The sequence below is a fragment of the Crinia signifera genome, chromosome 6, assembly GCF_055691185.1.
Source record: "Crinia signifera chromosome 6, ASM5569118v1, whole genome shotgun sequence".
Lineage (NCBI taxonomy): Eukaryota > Metazoa > Chordata > Amphibia > Anura > Myobatrachidae > Crinia > Crinia signifera.
The window spans coordinates 191,865,658-191,888,489 of record NC_139222.1 but is presented as its reverse complement, the minus strand read 5'-3'; the positions used below and the strand labels follow the sequence as shown (position 1 = coordinate 191,888,489).

Here is a 22,832-nt window from a genome sequence, read left to right as displayed (position 1 = left end):
GACTGGAACCGGTTATAGCTGGACCAGACTGGAGCTGGAGATACTGGACCAGGCTGGAACTGGAAGTCAGTGGACCAGCTGAAACTGGAAATTACTGAACCGGACTGGACCCAGAGATAACCGAATCAGACTGGAACCTGAGATATCTGGACCAGACTGGAACCAGATATATCTGGACCGGACTGAAACCGGAGAAAAAGTATCTGCAGGCAAGTCAGCGCTTATGGGGAGTGCAGAGTTTCAGCACACAGTAAGAGCTGTGAACCTTGTTGCAATAGCAGCTGGCCTGTTGCCTCTCATTTTAACGGAAGTGCAGGCAGCTGATTGACTTGCTTCTCTGCATCGCTTGATGTAAATTTCATTAGTGAGTCCAAGATGGCTGCTCCTTTTCCCCTGTGGCTGAGGCCAGGGAACCTAGGGTGACATTTAATAGAATGTGATTTTTAGACACTTTCAAATTCGCCCATTATCGCACCATTTAAAATAGCATTTTTTTACGCGAATTCGCATATTTAATGAGGTGGGTATTTTCGGGGAAAAAGTGCCATTAAGTGAGATAATGTGCAAATTTTAGCCATGAAAATGTGAGTTTTGTAGGCATGAAAATGTGCGAAATTGAGGTAATGTGTGAATTTGTGTTAAAAAAAAATGGCGTAAGGCCCCCCCTCCTGAGCATAACCAGCCCCGGCTCATTGAGCCGGACCTGGTTCCAAAATTAGGGGGGACAAAAAGTGTAGGGGGCCACCGTATTTCTAAAACCAGCCCCGGACTCTTGGACCGGTCCTGGTTCCAAAAATACGGTGGACAAAAAATCTGGGGGTCCCCCATATTTTGAAACCAGCACCGGGCTCCAACAGCCCGCTCTGTCATGCCACAGCCGGGGGACACTTTTTATATAAGGTCCCCCGTCCAAAACATGAGCACCGTGGCTGATCAGCCTTGGATGGGGTACCTGTGGGAGTGGGGACCCCCCCCAATAAAGTCCCCCCCCCCAGGCTTCACCCTTCCAGGGCTGAAGCCCGGGGCTGTCACCGGCATCCGTGGCCAGTGGATGCCGGCCTGATAGGGTTAATTCACACATTCCTAAAATTGCTTTATGCAGGAGAATTGCAAGTGCCAGCAGACCTCCCCGTATGCTGCAACTTGGAGAACCACAAGTCCCATTATGTGGGGCATTAATGGGCCCGCTGGGTCTTGTAGTCCACCTGTAAAAAGAATGTTAAAAGAAACGACACACACACACACAGACACAGAAAAGTATAACTTTATTTCACACACAAACACACACCTCACTTTTACACCAATATACTTACCAATCCAGGGTCCAGCGTTGGTCTGTCTCCTGCATAGCCAGCTCACCCCGCACTGACAGCGGGGTTAGCCGGCTTCCTCCTGCACAGCTAACACCTTCTGTAGCGTTGTTCCAGCGCTACAGAGGCTGATAGTGTCTTGGGCTTATGCATCTCCATGGAGATGCATTGGCCAATCCCACTATCAGCCTCTGTAGTGCTGGAACAGCACTAGAGAAGGTGTTAGCTGCGCAGGAGAAAGCCGGCTAACCCTTCTGTCAGTGCAGGGTGACCTGGCAATGCAGGAGACAGACCAGCGCTGGAACCTGGATGGGTAAATATATTGGTGTAAAAGTGAGGTGTGTGTTTGTGTGTGAAATAAAGTTATACTTTTCTGTGTGTGTGTGTGCCTCTTTTCTTTTAACATTCTTTTTACAGGTGGACTACAAGTCCCAGCGGGCCCATTAATGCCCCACATGCTGGGACTTGTGGTTCTCCAAGTCCCAGCATGCGGGGGAGGTCTGCTGGCACTTGTAGTTCTACTGCATAAAGCAATGTTAGGAGTGTGTGAATTATCCCTATAAGCCGGCGTCCACTGGCCACGGACGCCAGTGACAGCTCCGGGCTTCAACCATTGGGCCAGATTCTCTAAGCTTCAAAAGTGATAAAATGGAGAGTGATATACAGCCAGCCAATCAGCTCCTACCTTCCATGTCACAGACTATGTTTGAAAAATGTCAGGTAGGAGCTGATTGGTTGGCTGTTTATCACTCCCCATTTTATCATTTTTGAAGCTTAGAGAATCTGGCCCATTGACGGGTGAAGCCTCGGGGGGGGGGTTTATTGGGGTGTCCCCACTCCTCCAGGTACCCATCCAAGGCTGACCAGCCACGGTGCTCATTTTTCGGCAGGGAGACCCTATATAAAAAATGTCCCCCGGCTGTGGCATGACACTGCGAGCTGGTGCTGGTTTCAAAATATGGGGGACCCCCAGATTTTTTGTCCCCTGTATTTTTAGAACCAGGACCGGTCCAAGAGTCTGGGGCTGGTTTCAGAAATACGGGGGACCCCTACGCTTTTTGTCCCCTGTATTTTTGGAACCAGGTCCGGCTCAATGAGCCCAGGACTGGTTATACTCAGGAGGGGGGACCCCCACGCCATTTCGCATTAGGGTGCTAAGGGTGCTTATACAATAAAAAATCGTATAGGGGGGCCAAAATCGCATCGCATGCGGCTATATGGCATGCGATGCAATACAATGCATAAGATGCCATACGATTGAAAATCGTGGGCGCCGGTGCTAGGAAACAAGTACCAAATAAAACATACCCTAGCATTCTCACAAACATATCACAGACCCGCACACAAAATATGAAAACACAGAAAAACGTGCACTGCACACAAAAAAACAGATACATACTTTTAACTACAGATGTGTCCTTTTACACGTGCAATTAGGGGGAAATTTACTAAAGCTGTGTACACACGGGGGCGATAGGTGCTGAAATCGCTGGAAATATGGTCGCTGGCGACCATATTGCCAGCGATTGGAGTGCGCACCAGCGATAAATCGCCGGGTGCGCGCTCCTGTTTTTAGCCCCCTTATGATCGCTGGTCGCATGAGCTTGCTCCTGCGACCAGCTGATTACCTCTGCTGCTCCCCTGGCAGAGGTTCCCTTTCATCAGCGACCATCTCTGGTCGCTGATGAAAAGGGGACACTGAGCAATATCTTGCTCAGTAATATATTGCTAGCAATATATGGCTGAGCAATATATCTCCCCCGTGTGTACGGGGCTTAGGATGTGTATTCTACTTCACATGTGATGTTGCTATGGGCAACCAATCAGATCCTGTCTACTATCTTCAAGAGGGTGCTAAATAAGAAGTAGATTTTGATTAGTTGCCCATAGCAACATCACACGTGAAGTAGAATACACATCTTAGTAAACTTCCCCCTTAAGCCCCATAGATGGTCGCTGATGAAAGGGTGAAAGTGAACCTCTGCCGGGGGAGCAGCAGATGTAATCAGCTGGTCGCAGGTGCGCACTCCAATCACTGGCAATATGGTCGCCAGCGATTTCAGCCCCTATCGCCCCCGTGTGTACACAGCTTAAGTGTCATTATGATCTAGCTTCTTTTGACAATGTTCACAGTGATTAGCAGCAAAGCCATATTTGTGACACTGCATATCAATAAATGATGTTGGTGTAGTGGGGGATGGGGCGGGATTGGGGCAGAGCATGCAATGAATTAAGCAGCAGTGCCATACAGGTGTCAGCAGGAGTTAATCTCCATTTATTCAAAATTGAACGTGCATCTTTATATACTCCCTTGTGTACTGGTACTGTAGGTGTAATGATTAGAGTCACATTGAGCAGCTGCTAGCAGCTATGTCTGTGGTGAGTAGCAGTGCGCGTGTGTGTGTGTGTGTGTGTGTGTGTGTGTGTGTGTGTGTGTATGTGTCTGGGAACAAAATTATATTGTTTACAAGATCAAACCATTAAGAATTTTTATTCTATGGCCTTCTTCTTAATGGGGATTGAACTCCAGTTGATTGGTATATTAAGCATTGAACATATCACCTACTGCATGTGCATCAGAAATTATGAGACACCCCCCCATTGGTGGTGGTTGTGGTGTTATTAATTGTGTAAAATAAACGCACAAGAATAAGAAGCACTGTCTGTGCCAAACAAACAGTTTTGGTAATTAATGTAAAACATTATATGAATAATATATATTTTTTTATTTTAACGCCAATTTCCGGAATACAGTAGTTATTAGCCCCCTTCTATTGGGGCAACACTAAAGCAAATTACAATAAAATACACATGAAAAGCACACAAATATATATAAAAAGCACAATAAAAAAGCAACAATAATTTTAGTACTAGAACAATGTACTGTATCAACACGTGCGCACTTTCAGTCATCTAGTATTTGTATACCAGACGGATATGTCTGTTGTTTCAGGAATTCCTCAGCTAGCTATTACGATTTATATTCCAATAATATGTAGCAACTAAAATGAATGAATCATTTGATATTAATCAGATGGAAAATAGGAGAAAAAAAAACTAAGCTGTTTTGTTACTTTTCATTTGCCAAACACTTTCAATTAGAATCAGCTGAGAACACAGTCAGCCAAAAATGAATGCGGTTGTGAATATCATTAAACAACCTGCTGTTAGTGTCTCCTTGGAGTGTAATTATTGCAATTATTGGTACTGAACATCCACACATATAAAGTTCTTAAGTGACAACTGACACAGAATATATTTACCACACTGGATCGACTCAGGTCTAAAGCTGTGTACACACGGGGGAAATAGGGGCTGAAATCGCTGAAAATATGGTCGCTGGCGACCATATTGCCAGTGATGGGAGTGTGCCCCAATAAATCGCCGGGTGCGCGCTCCCGTTTTCTGCCCCATTCTAAACGCTGGTCGCAGGAGCTTGCTCCTGCGACCAGCTGATTACCTCTGCGGCACCGCCGGCTGAGGTTCCTTTTCATCAGCGACCATCTCTGGTCGCTGATGAAAAGGGAACACTGAGCAATATACGGGGCTTTAGGGTATTGTTGCCTCTTGTTGGTATCTCAATGTAAGGAGAGCTGTCCTAAGCATGGTCTGGCCAGGTCTGGCCCACCACAATCATTGGCTGTACTAAAGCACATATAGGCCCTTATTCTGGTTGGCTCACTCTTGCGTGATTTCGAAAGGTGGACCGGTGTTTTGTGTATGCGCATGCGCAGCAGCATTTATGCGCATATGTATACGCTAGGTGCTTGAAATCGCTTCACTGGGTGCCTGCCTTTCGAGCGGGGGGTACACATGCTAATGCGTTCGTGATGCTTGTGCAGGGGGCTAACAGCTGACATTACCGGATGTAAGATGCCAACCCAATACGTGGATTTCTACACGCATATGTCTGAGTGGTTTGGACCAACCTTACATATGCGTGCGCCTTCAACATCATTCGATGGTCGACGATCATGGAAAGATCAGAATCAGAATCAACTTTGTTGGCCATGTATACTTGCTTATACTAGGAATTTGACTTGGATTGCTGTGCAACAGCCAGTTAGGTAGAGTTAAACAGTGACAGATATATGAACACAGATATACGCTAGAAGTACTCTGGGGGATATAGATGCAGGGAGCACATACCCGCTGAGCTGCACAGCACCTAGGCAGCCATCAACAGCGCCACTGGTCATTGCAGCAGCAAGGTAGGTAACAATATTAGCAGACACTGTACAGTTATTACACAGGGAACATTTACCTGCCAAGCTGTACAGCGCCTAGGCAGCCATCAGCGGTGCCATTGGTCATTGCAGCAGGCACAGGGTTACATATGGCTGAGGGCACAGTTCCTAGGCAGTCATTTGCGGCGTCATCTTGAAGGGCTCAATAGGCCATCTTCCCATAGAGAGAGCCAGCGTGGGTGGCGGGGGGAGAGTCAGTCAGTGAGGCCAGGGGAGAGTCAGTGGGGGCGGGGTGCGGCACAACTGCAGAGTTCACCCAGAGCTGGGGGAAGGAGGACTGCGGGGTGGGGGGTTTCCTACCGGCCTCTGGGTGCCCTGCCGAGGCCCCATGGCTGATGCACCTCCTGTCCCCCTCATGTCCCGGTCTGAGGGATGGGTGGATGGATCCTGCCTGTGCCGGGCCCTTAACTTTCATGGAGAGAGGGAGCTGGTGGTGATCTACCTCCTCCGGGGGCTTCCCTAGGCGACGATGCAGCCGAGGGCTGCAGTTCTCTCTTCCGAATTTGCACCCGAGCGAGTCAACCAGAATAAGAGCCATATTCCTTAGATAAGCCTTTATAACCCCAAACTGAGTGTGAATAGTCCATGATGACAAAGCATTTTAAATAAGTTTCCCTAATACTGTAACTACAACAACCAGACTATTTACAGTAGGAATACTGTTTGGAGAGGTTGCCTTCAAAATCTGCAAAAAATCCTAATAATCTCTCTTTTTTTTTTTTACATTTCAAATTACAAAAACATGTGTTTCACAAACCTAATGTCATGGTTTTAGACCTGGAATGGTGAATACCAGGCCGAGAATTGGCTTGATCAAACTCAGGAGTACGGAGTCTAACCATACCGGTGGTTTTCGCCAGTGACCCCTCCAAGTGGGATTTGGGCTTCACTGCACATGGTACGCCGGTTGCGGTCCTCTGATCAGGTTTCCCACATGGTGCTGGTAAACACTGGGCGTAAGGCAGGGTAAGCTGTGGAATGCTCATGGTCAGACTAGCTGGGTCAGGAACTTGCAGACAAGTAACGAGGGAGCAGGCTTGAGCAAGAGTCCAAGTACTAGCTGGGTCATTCACAAGGAGTCATGGAATGTGGTACACTGGGAGCAGGCAATGGAATGGTCATAAGGCAAGCCAAGGTCATACACTGGAAATCACAGGTACGCATACAAGAGAATGGTCAGAGGGAATCATACACGGGAAACACAGGATTTTTTACAAAGCACTGGGAACGCTGGAGCAGGTTAGTGAACCTATACTCTGGCCGGGAATACCTGTCAGGAAGTGCCTTTTATAAGGCAATAATGAGCTCAGCTGTCCACACTGACCTAGAGCTTCACAGGTTACCTAATCAATCAGACTGTGCATGCACTCACCAAGCTGCTGCAATCAGCCTGTAGAGTTCAAAACTAACACAGAGCTTGGTCAGCAGCATGGGACAGAGCAGAACTAGCAGAACCAGCAGGATTAATCTTTGAGACCATGAAGTACTGAGGAGCCAACATGAATGCCCCTAACTTTTGAGTTCCTCGATTCAAACTTTGGCAAAAAGTTTTTTCCAGAAGCTCTAGTACTCTCAGCATGCCATCTAGATTACCCATGGTTTTGAAGAGGCATGGGCAGACTTTCAATCAAGGAAGATGAAGGAGTCTTAGGTTCAAATTTCTCAATCACGGCCCTGGAGAATGATATCAGATCTCGCAGTAGAGTATCATTGGCTTTAACGAGTGGATTGACCCATTCTAGTGCTTCTCCTTGGAAGGATAATACTTATAACTTTTATAATATTAGCCAGATTAACCTCGGAGGATGAATCAAAGTTTATGGCATCTAAGTAGTACTCTGCTAAAGCCTGGTAATGGGAAAAGTTCCCATCAAAGCAAATGTCTTCAGATGACTCCTCAACTGGCTTCTGTATCACAGCTAACCCTGGTGGGACCTTAGACACAACTGATGTCTCGAACTTGAGGCACGGCTGAAGCCTCAGATAAGACAGCAACCTCTGATGAAATAGACACCTCTCGAACACCGGGCATGGCAGGCAACCCCTCTCGGAGGCCCGAAGGTCATGAAGACGGGCCCACAGGACACAGAGAGTGGCCCGGAGGACACGGAGACTGGCACGGAGGCCACAGAGACTGGCCCAGAGGCCATGACACACAAGTCCTCATGCCTGAAGGCACAGGCAGATGGGTCATCATGCCAGGAGGCAAGGGCAGATGGGTCCTCATGCCCGAAGGCAAGGGCAGATGGGTTCTCTCCTGGAGTGATGGACTTGGAACCCCCACCTGGGGTGACGGACTTGGAACCCTCAACTGGGGTGATAGACTTAGAACCCCCACCTGGGGTGACGGACTGGGAACCCCAACCTGGGGTGATGGACTCGGATCCCCCACCTGTTGTGACAGACTCTGAACCCCCACCTAGGGTGGCAGACTCGGAACCCCCACCTGTGGTGGCGGACTCGGAACCCCCACCTGGGGTGGCGGACTCAGAACCCCCACCTTGGGTGACGTACAGATACCCTTCTTGAGGCAAAGTGCTCAGTGTCCCCTCTTGGGGAGCCACACTTGGAGACCCCTCCTGGGGTGTGACGACCAGAGGACCCTTCTGGGGTGCAATGCTCAGAGATCCCTCTTTGGGTAATATACTCAGAGACCCTTTTTGGGTACCATGTTCAGAGACCCCTTTTGGGGTACAGTGCTCAGTAACCCCTCCTGGGATGCAATGCTCAGAGACCCTGTCTGGGGTGTGGCACTCTGAGAACCTGCTCGGAGCCTGACAGTCTGAGACCCCTCCTGGTGCATGACACTCTAAAACCCCTTCCTGAGGCTTGAAACTCTGAGAACCCTCCTGGGAAATGGCAGTCTGAGACCCTTCCTGGGGTATGACCCTCCGAGACGCCTTCTGAGGTGAAAAACTCTGAAACCCTTCTTGGGGCTTGTCACTCTGAGACCCCTCTCGGAACTCCACACTTTGGGATTCCTCTTGGGGTACAGCACTTTGATGCCCCTCCTTGGTCATAACACTAGGAAGCCCCTCCTGGGGCAAGACACTAGGAATCCCATCCTGGAGCAAAACACTAGGAAGCTCTTCCTGGAGCACAATACTGGGAAGCCCCTCACGGGGCACCACACTAGGAAGCCCCACCTTGGGCTGGACTGACAGGAACCCCATCTGGGGCTGACTGGACAGGACCCCCTCTTGGGGTTGGACCCCCTCTTTGTGCTTGATACTTGGACTCCCATCTCTGGTCTTGATACTCAGACTCCCCTCCTGGGGCTTGTTACCATGAACCCCCTCCTGGGGCTAGACCTGAACTGTACAGTTCTTCATCAAACAAATTTTGGTCCTAGGACCCCAGTTGTAAACACAGGAATCCCTCTGGGTGGGAACAGAATATATCACTTTATTTCGGGTCCCACATAGGGAACAATCCCTGATTAAGTGATCCCGGGCTCCACAATAAAAGCATAGGTTGAGAGACCTACGCCACTGGTGCACCTCATCAGATAACTGGGGACGAGGATGACTCAGGTACCTGTCCTTACAGGGCACAGATGCAGATGCCACTGGAATGCTACTGGAATGCCAGGAAAGGCATCAGAGGGCCTTGCAGGCACCAGACCCAGAGTGGACATTATCTTGCTCCCGGAAAAGCTGTCCAGCATACAGATAATCAGGGGCAAGATTTGAGTCAAGATTTCTTGTAACTGCTGGATCAGCTGCACAAGCTTCTTTAATGTTCCTGAATCAAGTTCAACAGGGGTTAAAGGAGGTGGAACAACGTTCTTCTGCTGTAGCAGGGTCTGCAAAAACTGAATGATCACAGCCTGATCCAGCTCTTGCTTGCTAACCCCAGCAAAGCAGACTGTGCGTGCACTCACATAGCTGCTGCAATCAGCATGCAGAGTTCAAACAAACACAGAGCTTGGTCAGCAGCATGGGACAGAGCAGAACCAGCATGATTTCACAAGCAGGTAAAACAAATACTTTCACAAGCAGGTAACACAAATGATTGATGATCTAGGTAGATTAGAGAAATGGTCAAGAGCATGGCAGCTACAGTTTAATGACAAAAAATGCAAAATCATGCACTTGGGTCTCAAAAATCCAAAGACTAGATATAGTATAAATGGCACTATAATGGAAACTACTGGGGAAGAGATGGATCTAGGTGTCACTATTTCAAGGGACTTAAAGGCAGGGAGGCAATGTAACAAAGCAATGAAGAAGGCAAGTCAGATGCTTGGTTGCATAGGGAGAGGTATCAGCAGTAGAAAGAAACAAGTAATAATGCCACTGTATAGGTCATTGATACAACATCATCTAGAGTACTGTGTTCAGTTCTGCAGGCCATATCTCCAGGAGGATATAAATACATTAGAGACTGTACAAAGAAGGGCAACTAAAATGGTGCATGGCCTACATCACAAAACGTACCAGGAAAGACTAAAATATGTTAATATGTATACTTTGGAGCAGAGAAGGGAAACGGCCGACATGATAGAAACTTTCAAATATATCAAGGGCTTTAACAAGGTACAGGTGGGAGACATTCTTCACAGGAAGAGGAGCAGCAGAACAAAAGGACATGCACTGAAACTAGAGGGATGAAGATTCAGGGGAAATGTGAGGAAGAATTACTTCACAGAAAGAGTAGTAGATAAGTGGAATAGCCTACCATCAGAGGTGGTAGAGGCAAATACAGTAGTAAAATTTAAACATGCTTGGGATAGGCATATTGATATCCTTACAAAAAAATAAGGATCATTTATGGTTTGAGGAAACATGTTTAAAAACGGGCAGACTAGATGGGTCAAGTGGTTCTTATCTGCCATCAAATTCTATGTTTCTATGTTAATGTTGTGACACCTATTTTCCAAGCTAGTTTTCTGTTTCGTTATCTTTCCCAATCAGGCCTACATTTGCAATATCATCTGCAAATGTAATGATTTAACTAAATCAGAAAGTGGAGTAGAACTGTGAGTGAATAAAGAGTACAATAGGGAGCTTAAGACACATCCCTGCGGGACTCCACTGCTCATTGCCATTTCCCCAGATAAGAAATTACCCATTCTATTTTATCAATGTCTACAATCCATTTACACATAAAACTAGTTATATCCAGATCTAAGAAATTAGCTACGGAGTTCATGGAGATAACAGTATTAAAAGCTGTACTACGTAAACATTCCATAAATAGAATCATTGAAAAATAATCTTTTGCCTGCATAGGAGTCCTGGACTAATACAGTAAGAGCTGCATTATCTGTAGACCTGTTGCTTTATAAGCAAACTGACATTGTTTGAAAGAAGAAGATGTAATGGACATAAATGACTCATCGTCGTTTGTACAAAACCTTTTGTAAGTGACACCATTGCAGTCAGTTGGGTGATAATAATTTGTTCACAGTCTTTACTGCTTTCAGAACAGGAACAATTATCATTGACTTCAGACATTATGGGGCATATACATTACTCAAGTGAAAAATTAAATACCCATTAATTCAAAATTTCTACCCAGTAATTTGCTGTACAATACTGGTCCTTTTTTTGTGTGTGAGGATCAACCCGGGAATTTACCAGGGTCCCAGGTCCTGGGATTTTTGACCCAGGTTGACCCTTTTAAACAGAAGAAATACCTGTGTTAATCAGTAAATTGCTGTGAAGAAATTTTTAAGCCTTTTGCTTTACAGTGTGAAGGCGGGTCCAGCTGGGACAAGCAAATGACCCGGCATTAAAAATGCCAGTTACAAGCCGTGAAATTTAGACATTTCTGTCTGAAAGTGGTATAATTAATCTGAACATTATCTCAAACTATTCCCCTGAATACTTTGTGGTCTAGGGACTTTAGCTAAATTAGTTTTACAAAGGCAATGTATCACAGCCAGAATGAGTGGCATTTCATCCACTGATGTTCCAATCTCTCTACAAAGAGTTATGTTAAGGCCCATACACACTGGGCGACTTTGAGCTGAAAGTCGCTCAAAACACCCAGTTTGAGTGGCTTTCAGCTCAAAGATGCCCAGTGTGTATGGCCCGGCGATGAGCGGTGAGTGCTGCTGCGCCCTCCCGCATCATCACAATTTGTAGGTATCGCATCGACATATGATCGAATGCACATCGACTACTACACAAAATAATTCACTACACATGGTATGTTTATTAATTTATATATATAGATATATAATTTTAAAATATATATATATATATATATATATATATAAATACAGATATTTTTTCATCACATTTTCCTAGATATTGGATTATCTCCTAATAATCAATAGGAGACACCAACCTTTTGTCCAGAAGCATATGGCACACACAATTTACCCATTGAAGGTAACTGTACCTAATTAAATTGAGGGTTTTTTCACACTCTTTCTTCAACATCACCACCCTTGTTCTGTTCTTTTGTCTACTTCTTTATCCTCTTGGTAAAGGGAATTACCTTCAAACTCCTTGGGACCTAAGTGAAGCTTGTCTAGTGTATGAAATATTTTTAAATATTTTTATTCATTGGGCGGTATTCAATGAGCCAGAATCGCCAAGTTTTATGGCGATTCTGTGTTTTTTTCATGTGTGCCGGCGATTTTATGAGCTGTATAAGCGAATCACCCTATTCAACGTCGTCTATTCGCCGCTGACGACCGGTGAATGAAGCACCAATCGCCAAATGTGATTCTCTACAAATCGCCGGTATTTGTCTATAGGAATTTTCATGGGGATTCGCCGGTAGTCGACGGGAATCACCCATGAATCGCCAAAAGTGTATTCAATGTGAAGTTGGCGATTCTTATTTCTTGTTTCATATCGCCGTTCCTCACCGAGTGTCCCTCGTCATCTTTTTATGGTGAACTTTTTTAGGAACCTGTGAAATAATTGGTTTTAAGTGTTCAATTTAACTCTGCAAGTGTAATGTATTATTATTTGCTGCCCTTGTGTGATGTGATGGTCGTAGAAGTGCTATACCAATATATATTTAATTTTTTCTAGTATTTTTTTTTTCTCCCACAAAGCACTGTTCTTACCCATGGTGCACCTCATTTACCCATGATTCTCCTCCCCACCTCACTCCTTCGTTTGGCCTTTGAGGAGATTACACAGCTTTTGCAGTCTGCTGTATTGGAAACGTTTTTGTAGGGTAATTTGCGTTTTTTTGCATTTCACTGCAATTTCTTTAACACTGACTACAGTAATGGAGCTGTTCAGGGATACTATTGTTGTTTTCATGCTGAATGCCAGTGTGGAGGAGGAGGTAGATATGATGGAACATGACACTAGTATTCCGGCGATAGCTCCATTAGGTGAGTCTGTGCGGGTTTCAGTCCCACGTCCACGCCACTTTCGTACTAGGCGTGAACTGGGTGATCTCACCGAGGCGGAGGTGATTTCTAATTATCGCCTTTCGTCTGCGGCAATCCATATGCTGTACGATCTCATGGAGCCAGACCTGGTAGCACGGAAACGGGGCAATCACGCACTCACCGGTTTCCAGAAACTGTTGGGTGCGTTGCATTTTTTTGCGTCGGGCACATTCCAGCCCACTTTAAGCCAAACATGCGGTTATTCACAGCCAACCCTCTCCCGCTGTATAGCACAGGTCATAAAGGCATTCCGCAAATTAACGACCCAGTATATTAAATTTCCTGATCAAGACAGCGAATGGAATGAGATCAAATTTGGCTTTTTCTCAAAATGGAAGTTTCCCAGTGTTTTGGGCGCGATCGACTGCACCCATGTGGCGTTCAAACCACCGCGTGCATCAGAGGAATGTTTTCGGAACCGAAAACACTTCCACTCGATGAACGTTCAGGTGGTTTGCGACCACCAAATGAAAATAACCAACCTCCTTGTGGGTTTTCCTGGGTCGGCCCACGACTCGTTCATTTTAAGCCAGTCCGCCCTGTATGCCGATTTCGAGCACGGCCGAATGCCGGACGGCTGGCTGTTAGGTAAGTAGTAAGTTTTTTTTGGGTGGGGGGGGGGGGGTTTGATTTGTCTTGAAATCCAGACATTGTTAATAATGTAATATTTTTTTTTTTGGTTTCCATAGGTGATGCGGGTTATCCCAATAAGGACTGGCTCCTGACCCCATTATCTGATCCTGTGGGCGAAGCTGCTGAAAGGTACCAAAGGGCTCACACGACAGCGAGGGCTGTAATTGAGCGAACCTTCGGTGTCCTTAAAAGCCGGTTTAGATGTTTAGACATGACCGGCGGAGCCCTTTTATACTCACCGGCAAAGGTTTGCGGCATAATTAATGCTTGTTGTATTTTACACAACATTTGCATTGCAAACCGTTTGCCGGTGACCGTGGATGCTGCGGTTTTCCGGCATGGGGACCTTTCAACAGCTTTGCTCGCCGGTATGAATGAACGAGTGGATGCGAGAGCTCGACTCATCCGGTCATATTTTGCCCAATGTGAGTATTTGTAGTCCAAAGTGTGTGGCTTGTTTGATTAGTTATATGATATTTAACACTTTTCATTAATTTATGTTTTCTAGAGTTCCGTTTGGGCACGTTAGTGTTTTGGCCTGTTGCCGTTGTTCCTTCGGTTTTCTACGGTTCTTTTCCAGTGTTGTGGATGTTTGCCGCTGTTGTTGCGTGGCTGCTATCCCAAGGCTACGTTTCAGTTATCCCGTGAGTATCGCTCCGCCTGTGGGAAGGAGGGGAGGGTTTGGGCCCTGTGAGGTGTCACTAACCCCTTTTTTTTATTTTCCGCAGCCTATTCCTGCTTAATACTTTCTGGAGGGCCCTACAAGCAGCTGGATCCTGTGTGCAGCGGATGAACCCCTGATGTGTGAGGGCTGCTGGCAGGTGTGGGTGCGTGATGCCTTTCCCATGGGCTACTGTGCAGTTACCCGGTGAGTATCGCTCCCCCTGGGGGAAGGAGGGGAGGGTTTGGGCGCTGTGAGGTGTCACTAACCCCTTTTTTTTATTTTCCGCAGCCTATTCCTGCTTGATAATTTCTGGAGGGACCTACAAGCAGCTGGATCCTGTGTGCAGCGGATGAACCCCTGATGTGCGAGGGCTGCTGACAGGTGTGGGTGCGTGATGCCTTTCCCATGGGCTACTGTGCAGTTACCCGGTGAGTATCGCTCCCCCTGGGGGAAGGAGGGGAGGGTTTGGGCGCTGTGAGGTGTCACTAACCCCTTTTTTTTATTTTCCGCAGCCTATTCCTGCTTGATAATTTCTGGAGGGACCTACAAGCAGCTGGATCCTGTGTGCAGCGGATGAACCCCTGATGTGTGAGGGCTGCTGGCAGGTGTGGGTGCGTGATGCCTTTCCCATGGGCTACTGTGCAGTTACCCGGTGAGTATCGCTCCAGCTGGGGGAAGGAGGGGAGGGTTTGGGCCCTGTGAGGTGTCACTAACCCCTTTTTTTTTATTTTCCGCAGCCTATTCCTGCTTGATCATTTCTGGAGGGACCTACAAGCAGCTGGATCCTGTGTGCAGCGGATGAACCCCTGATGTGTGAGGGCTGCTGGCAGGTGTGGGTGCGTGATGCCTTTCCCATGGGCTACTGTGCAGTTACCCGGTGAGTATCGCTCCAGCTGGGGGAAGGAGGGGAGGGTTTGGGCCCTGTGAGGTGTCACTAACCCCTTTTTATTTTCAGCAGCCTATTCCTGCTTGATAATTTCTGGAGGGACCTACAAGCAGCTGGATCCTGTGTGCAGCGGATGAACCCCTGATGTGCGAGGGCTGCTGACAGGTGTGGGTGCGTGATGCCTTTCCCATGGGCTACTGTGCAGTTACCCGGTGAGTATCGCTCCAGCTGGGGGAAGGAGGGGAGGGTTTGGGCCCTGTGAGGTGTCACTAACCCCTTTTTATTTTCCGCAGCCTATTCCTGCTTGATAATTTCTGGAGGGACCTACAAGCAGCTGGATCCTGTGTGCAGCGAATGAACCCCTGATGTGTGAGGGCTGCTGGCAGGTGTGGGTGCGTGATGCCTTTCCCATGGGCTACTGTGCAGTTACCCGGTGAGTATCGCTCCAGCTGGGGGAAGGAGGGGAGGGTTTGGGCCCTGTGAGGTGTCACTAACCCCTTTTTATTTTCCGCAGCCTATTCCTGCTTGATAATTTCTGGAGGGACCTACAAGCAGCTGGATCCTGTGTGCAGCGGATGAACCCCTGATGTGCGAGGGCTGCTGACAGGTGTGGGTGCGTGATGCCTTTCCCATGGGCTACTGTGCAGTTACCCGGTGAGTATCGCTCCCCCTGGGGGAAGGAGGGGAGGGTTTGGGCCCTGTGAGGTGTCACTAACCCCTTTTTTTTATTTTCCGCAGCCTCTTCCTGCTTGATAATTTCTGGAGGGACCTACAAGCAGCTGGATCCTGTGTGCAGCGGATGAACCCCTGATGTGCGAGGGCTGCTGACAGGTGTGGGTGCGTGATGCCTTTCCCATGGGCTACTGTGCAGTTACCTGGTGAGTATCGCTCCCCCTGGGGGAAGGAGGGGAGGGTTTGGGCCCTGTGAGGTGTCACTAACCCCTTTTTATTTTCCGCAGCCTATTCCTGCTTGATAATTTCTGGAGGGACCTACAAGCAGCTGGATCCTGTGTGCAGCGGATGAACCCCTGATGTGCGAGGGCTGCTGACAGGTGTGGGTGCGTGATGCCTTTCCCATGGGCTACTGTGCAGTTACCCGGTGAGTATCGCTCCCCCTGGGGGAAGGAGGGGAGGGTTTGGGCCCTGTGAGGTGTCACTAACCCCTTTTTTTTATTTTCCGCAGCCTCTTCCTGCTTGATAATTTCTGGAGGGACCTACAAGCAGCTGGATCCTGTGTGCAGCGGATGAACCCCTGATGTGCGAGGGCTGCTGACAGGTGTGGGTGCGTGATGCCTTTCCCATGGGCTACTGTGCAGTTACCCAGTGAGTATCGCTCCAGCTGGGGGAAGGAGGGGAGGGTTTGGGCCCTGTGAGGTGTCACTAACCCCTTTTTTTTATTTTCCGCAGCCTCTTCCTGCTTGATAATTTTTGGAGGGACCTATAAGCAGCGGGATTTGCAGTTTCTTTTGCTGGTCTCTGGACGGGGAAGTCTCCAGCGGGTGAACCCCTAAAGTGTACAGGACCTGCAGGACCAAAGGCTGTACCTGTCATGTGCGAGCACATTCATTAAAACCAAATCTGGGGTGAGTATGGAACTACGTGGGGGACTGGTGGTGGGAGGCTATAGGAGACAGTCACCGATCATTAACCCCTTCTTTCTTCTTTGCAGTTTCTTTTGCTGGTCTCTGGACGGGGAAGTCTCCAGCGGGTGAACCCCTAAAGTGTACAGGACCTGCAGGACCAAAGGCTGTACCTGTCATGTGCGAGCACATTCATTAAAACCAAATCTGGGGTGAGTATGGAACTACGTGGGGGACTGGTGGTGGGAGGCTATAGGAGACAGTCACCGATCATTAACCCCTTCTTTCTTCTTTGCAGTTTCTTTTGCTGGTCTCTGGACGGGGAAGTCTCCAGCGGGTGAACCCCTAAAGTGTACAGGACCTGCAGGACCAAAGGCTGTACCTGTCATGTGCGAGCACATTCATTAAAACCAAATCTGGGGTGAGTATGGAACTACGTGGGGGACTGGTGGTGGGAGGCTATAGGAGACAGTCACCGATCATTAACCCCTTCTTTCTTCTTTGCAGTTTCTTTTGCTGGTCTCTGGACGGGGAAGTCTCCAGCGGGTGAACCCCTAAAGTGTACAGGACCTGCAGGACCAAAGGCTGTACCTGTCATGTGCGAGCACATTCATTAAAACCAAATCTGGGGTGAGTATGGAACTACGTGGGGGACTGGTGGTGGGAGGCTATAGGAGACAGTCACCGATCATTAACCCCTTCTTTCTTCTTTGCAGTTTCTTTTGCTGGTCTCTGGACGGGGAAGTCTCCAGCGGGTGAACCCCTAAAGTGTACAGGACCTGCAGGACCAAAGGCTGTACCTGTCATGTGCGAGCACATTCATTAAAACCAAATCTGGGGTGAGTATGGAACTACGTGGGGGACTGGTGGTGGGAGGCTATAGGAGACAGTCACCGATCATTAACCCCTTCTTTCTTCTTTGCAGTTTCTTTTGCTGGTCTCTGGACGGGGAAGTCTCCAGCGGGTGAACCCCTAAAGTGTACAGGACCTGCAGGACCAAAGGCTGTACCTGTCATGTGCGAGCACATTCATTAAAACCAAATCTGGGGTGAGTATGGAACTACGTGGGGGACTGGTGGTGGGAGGCTATAGGAGACAGTCACCGATCATTAACCCCTTCTTTCTTCTTTGCAGTTTCTTTTGCTGGTCTCTGGACGGGGAAGTCTCCAGCGGGTGAACCCCTAAAGTGTACAGGACCTGCAGGACCAAAGGCTGTACCTGTCATGTGCGTGCAAGGTGTTAAGTAATGTTGTTTCTCATCAATAAATGTTACATGTTTATTTACCTCTCGTCCATGAAACCAGTTCATGTCAAATGGAATATAGCTAGCTTGAGTTTGTGTTTGATTTTGGTAGAGTTTTTAAACTATTGAAAATAGTGATAAATCAATCAATTATATGGTCAAATCTAAGTTATCTAAGCTATGGGAACACTCTCCCAAAATCATTTGCTTTCTGAAACTATCACCCTGTAATAGGCCCAGAAATTCGCTTTTTGGATCAATCACTACTGTTATGAGATGGCGGGGATTGCTCCCAATATTTCACTGAGACACCTTCAGAAATCTATTTAGGTGTATTTGGCAAGAATGACATATTTAAGGAAAAGCTTAGAAATAGGAGTATCAGTGAAATATAAACCCAAAAAGTACTTGGTGTAAACCGGCACCAATCTGGAAACTCCTAGCTTGTATGCATGTAAAATAAAAAAAAAACCTTAATATTTATCTGACACTGACCCTTTATCATTTTTTTCAGTCGTTTCAAAAGAAAATGGTTCACAACTGAAAAATGGAATAATACTCATCTGATACCTTTTTAATAACATTCAGAAGAAAGAAAGCAGTCAATATATTTGAAAAACTTTATTTAACTTTTTTTCACATGTTAAATTCCGAAATAAATTAATACCATGGTAAAGACTTTCCCGGTGTCAATTCTTCATCCTTACCGTCGGTATAACCTGCAAAAAAGGAGAGCAAAGTTTTGTAATTGGTATCAAAAACCTATTTGGGAAAAGATGTGAGTTGCAAGCTGTGGGCACCGGATGCAGAGTAAGCGTTGTGGTAACGCACAAGCCAGCCACACTTCAAATGCGCCTGGTCTGTGCGTTAATACAAGGTGACAAGATGTGACTTGCAAGTTGAGGGCAACGGATGCAGAGTAAGCGTTGTGGTAACGCACAAGCCAGCCACACTTCAAATGCGCCTGGTCTGGGCGTTAGCACAAGGGACAAGATGTGACTTGCAAGTTGTGGGCAACGGATGTGGGCACCGGATGCAGAGTAAGCGTTGTGGTAACGCACAAGCCAGCCACACTTCAAATGCGCCTGGTCTGGGCGTTAGCACAAGGGACAAGATGTGACTTGCAAGTTGTGGGCACCGGATGCAGAGTAAGCGTTGTGGTAACGCACAAGCCAGCCACACTTCAAATGCGCCTGGTCTGTGCGTTAGCACAAGGGACAAGATGTGACTTGCAAGTTGTGGGCACCGGATGCAGAGTAAGCGTTGTGGTAACGCACAAGCCAGCCACACTTCAAATGCGCCTGGTCTGGGCGTTAGCACAAGGGACAAGATGTGACTTGCAAGTTGTGGGCACCGGATGCAGAGTAAGCGTTGTGGTAACGCACAAGCCAGCCACACTTCAAATGCGCCTGGTCTGTGCGTTAGCACAAGGGACAAGATGTGACTTGCAAGTTGTGGGCACCGGATGCAGAGTAAGCGTTGTGGTAACGCACAAGCCAGCCACACTTCAAATGCACCTGGTCTGTGCGTTAGCACAAGGGACAAGATGTGACTTGCAAGTTGTGGGCAACGGATGTGGGCACCGGATGCAGAGTAAGCGTTGTGGTAACGCACAAGCCAGCCACACTTCAAATGCGCCTGGTCTGGGCGTTAGCACAAGGGACAAGATGTGACTTGCAAGTTGTGGGCACCGGATGCAGAGTAAGCGTTGTGGTAACGCACAAGCCAGCCACACTTCAAATGCGCCTGGTCTGTGCGTTAGCACAAGGGACAAGATGTGACTTGCAAGTTGTGGGCACCGGATGCAGAGTAAGCGTTGTGGTAACGCACAAGCCAGCCACACTTCAAATGCACCTGGTCTGGGCGTTAGCACAAGGGACAAGATGTGACTTGCAAGTTGTGGGCACCGGATGCAGAGTAAGCGTTGTGGTAACGCACAAGCCAGCCACACTTCAAATGCGCCTGGTCTGTGCGTTAGCACAAGGGACAAGATGTGACTTGCAAGTTGTGGGCACCGGATGCAGAGTAAGCGTTGTGGTAACGCACAAGCCAGCCACACTTCAAATGCACCTGGTCTGGGCGTTAGCACAAGGGACAAGATGTGACTTGCAAGTTGTGGGCACCGGATGCAGAGTAAGCGTTGTGGTAACGCACAAGCCAGCCACACTTCAAATGCGCCTGGTCTGGGCGTTAGCACAAGGGACAAGATGTGACTTGCAAGTTGTGGGCACCGGATGCAGAGTAAGCGTTGTGGTAATGCACAAGCCAGCCACACTTCAAATGCGCCTGGTCTGTGCGTTAGCACAAGGGACAAGATTTGGGGACAAGATAGATTAGAGGGTGCACTTGGGTATTACTCACCAATAGGTATGTAGCTTTGGCATTCTCCCCGTTTTGGATTTTAGGAGTTGAAAATCAATTTCCAATGCACTGCACCCTGAAAAAATGAAAAAAAAAAAAAAGGTGTTTGCACTGGGTGTAATTTTGATAAATATTAACAAATGGTTTAAAGGTTGCATTACAAGGGTAGAAATGTGGGATCAGATTGCTCTTTTTATGGCCCATTATTACATCCACCATATGTAAGGAGCTTTCATCATTTCCCAACAATTATCAATGCATGCACGCGCATGCATTGCATAACTGTTACGCCCAACTCCTTAGTGAACACAGCTGTAGAAAAAATTTGCAAGGGTTAAATAATCATAAGAAAAGACAAACTGAAAGTCGGAGAAAAGAAAGCTTTGTATATTAACATAAAAACAAACAACATGTAAAATAAATGGAAATATACGACCGTGTTCACTGTGCAGGGTCCTCCTCCGCCGGTCCCGGCCTTTGGGCGGTTGAAGCTCGAGCAGGAGATGTGCGATGTGGTGGCGTCCTTGGTCTTTGGCTGGAGGGTGGAGGAGGTGGATACATTCCAGCGTAGCCTTGGTATGCCTGAGAAGATCCAGCCCACGATGTTTGGAGATGCGCAGGCTCCTGATGCCGACTTGATGAAGATGGTGGCATCCACGGTGAAGGGGTGGCTCTCACTGGTTGTCCCACGTTGTCCGGATTGTATCTCTGCTGCAGGGAACTGGCGATCATTATGCAGCTTGCCGCAATTTGTGTCTGGCAGGTGGAAATTTGTCTCAGGGTCTCCTGTTGACACGCTGCATTCTCAACCAACTTGTAGATCCCGGTCATCATCACCTGGTTATCCTCTCGACGTCGGCGTTCGGATTCCACCCAGTCTTCATGCCGTCTTCGCTCTATTTCGGCCCAATCCTCCTGGCGTCTTCGCTCGATGTCGGACATCGTTGTGGCCAGTGTTTCAAGATGCTTCTCCATGGCTGTCATCCTCTGCTCCATCATGATCCGGTACTGGTTCTGATGATCTTCTATTTCAGATGCCAATTGCCGGACTCTATGGACGCGCGTTGGAGCCTGTTCTCTCTGGATGTCCTCCACGAGCTGCATTCCGGCTATAAAAAAAAAGGACAAGATAAATAAATTTTATCAATTCCACACAATGTAATCTTTAAAAAAATAAAAAAAAAACACAAGGTTACAAACAAATGGCAAAAGCTTACAATCCATCAGTGGTGGTCTGGTGGGATCCACCTCCTCCTCATCTTCAGACGCTTCCTCGATGTCCTGGATGGAATGATGATAACTTGGAAGCTGATGGGCCAATCCTCCACTTGCTGTAGATCCTTCTTCACCCAGTGGGGTTTGCAAGCTGCTGTCTTCAAATCCTTGAGAGGTGTCTTCTGTTTGAATGGACGATTCAAACTGACTGATCGAGTACAGATCCAGGGTGATGGTCTCTTCCTGTGTTGACGGTTTTTCAGCCGGTTGGCTTACATGGGTGTCTTCTGTCCGATCTTCAGCAACGACAACTGTTGAAATGAGAATATACATTTTAGAACATTGCAATATAATTTTAGAGAGAGCAAAGTAGTACAAATAATTACCCTGCTCCTGAGTTTGCGAAGGTGCTGTTTCTGCAGGTGTTGTCTTCCGTCTTCTTCGTTGCGCAGGTGGAATTTGCGCTTCCAGAGCATTCAACACTTCTGCTCTGCGGACATTGGACTCCACAGAGCCTGGAACACCTTCCACCATGATTGGATTCATGTGTTCCTGGATGGCTCGTTCCCACGGCTGCCATGAAACTTGTAATGGTGGTCCGCCTCCAGTCTCAATTATATGTTGCCTGACTTGGCCCATCTTCCGTTTTGTGTGCCGTCGACAATCATTGTATCGTTTGTGGCATTTGTCGATCGACCTGACGTTGCCACTCACTGCTGTAATCTAAGATGCAAAACATCACATTATAAACAATCAAATAATGCACTTTTTTAAATGGATTTATTTTAAAAAAATAATGCATTGAACCTTCTCTGCAATCGAGGCCCATATTCTTTTACGCTCTCTACTGCTCGTTTCCTGTCTTCTTTGTCCACACAGTTGGTCATAGAACTTGTGGACCATTTCAACCAGCACGTTGCTTTCTGCAGTAGTGAACGGAATGCTCTCTTCTTCTCCCTCGGCAAGTTGGTCTAGGGGAACCTTTTTTTTCCTGCCAGGTTTCTTTCTCGCTACGGGTGGTTGGACCCCAGAACCACTGGGTTGTTCGTCCAGTGTTCTGTCTGTAGCCTTTAAAAAACAAACAGTGTCAGCAAAATTACACATAGATTTAGCATATATTAAACATTAACCTCATGATGTATTAAGTATTTGGCCACGCCCCTTTCCGTCATATGTTGTTCTCCTGCATCTTTCTGCGTTTCAGCAAAGAGAACTGCGAAATGCCGGCGATAACCGGAAATTATCACGGACTGTATTCATATCTGAGCTGGGTTCCCCAGACTGCCGTATATAGGGGACATCACAGGGCTGTATGTCGGACAATAAT

The 22,832-nt window shown here is 47.4% G+C and overlaps 1 protein-coding gene and 1 long non-coding RNA gene across 2 annotated transcripts; one reads left to right on the top strand and one right to left on the bottom strand.

Annotated features, from left to right (window-relative positions):
- The first annotated feature begins 14,314 nt into the window (after window positions 1-14,314).
- LOC146008792 (uncharacterized) lies at window positions 14,315-16,138 on the top strand. Its single transcript, XR_014444570.1, has 7 exons — window positions 14,315-14,424; window positions 14,509-14,648; window positions 14,733-15,097; window positions 15,179-15,318; window positions 15,400-15,539; window positions 15,621-15,760; window positions 16,066-16,138. It is a non-coding gene; the product is annotated as an uncharacterized LOC146008792 (long non-coding RNA).
- Window positions 16,139-20,731: 4,593 nt separating this feature from the next.
- LOC146009685 (uncharacterized) lies at window positions 20,732-22,437 on the bottom strand. Its single transcript, XM_083150144.1, has 4 exons — window positions 22,313-22,437; window positions 21,892-22,228; window positions 21,508-21,816; window positions 20,732-21,399 (listed from the first exon to the last, which is right to left on the bottom strand). Exons 1-4 carry the CDS (start codon window positions 22,406-22,408, stop codon window positions 20,732-20,734), a joined length of 1,410 nt encoding a protein of 469 aa, XP_083006270.1. The 5' UTR covers window positions 22,409-22,437.
- Between the last annotated feature and the right edge of the window lie 395 nt (window positions 22,438-22,832).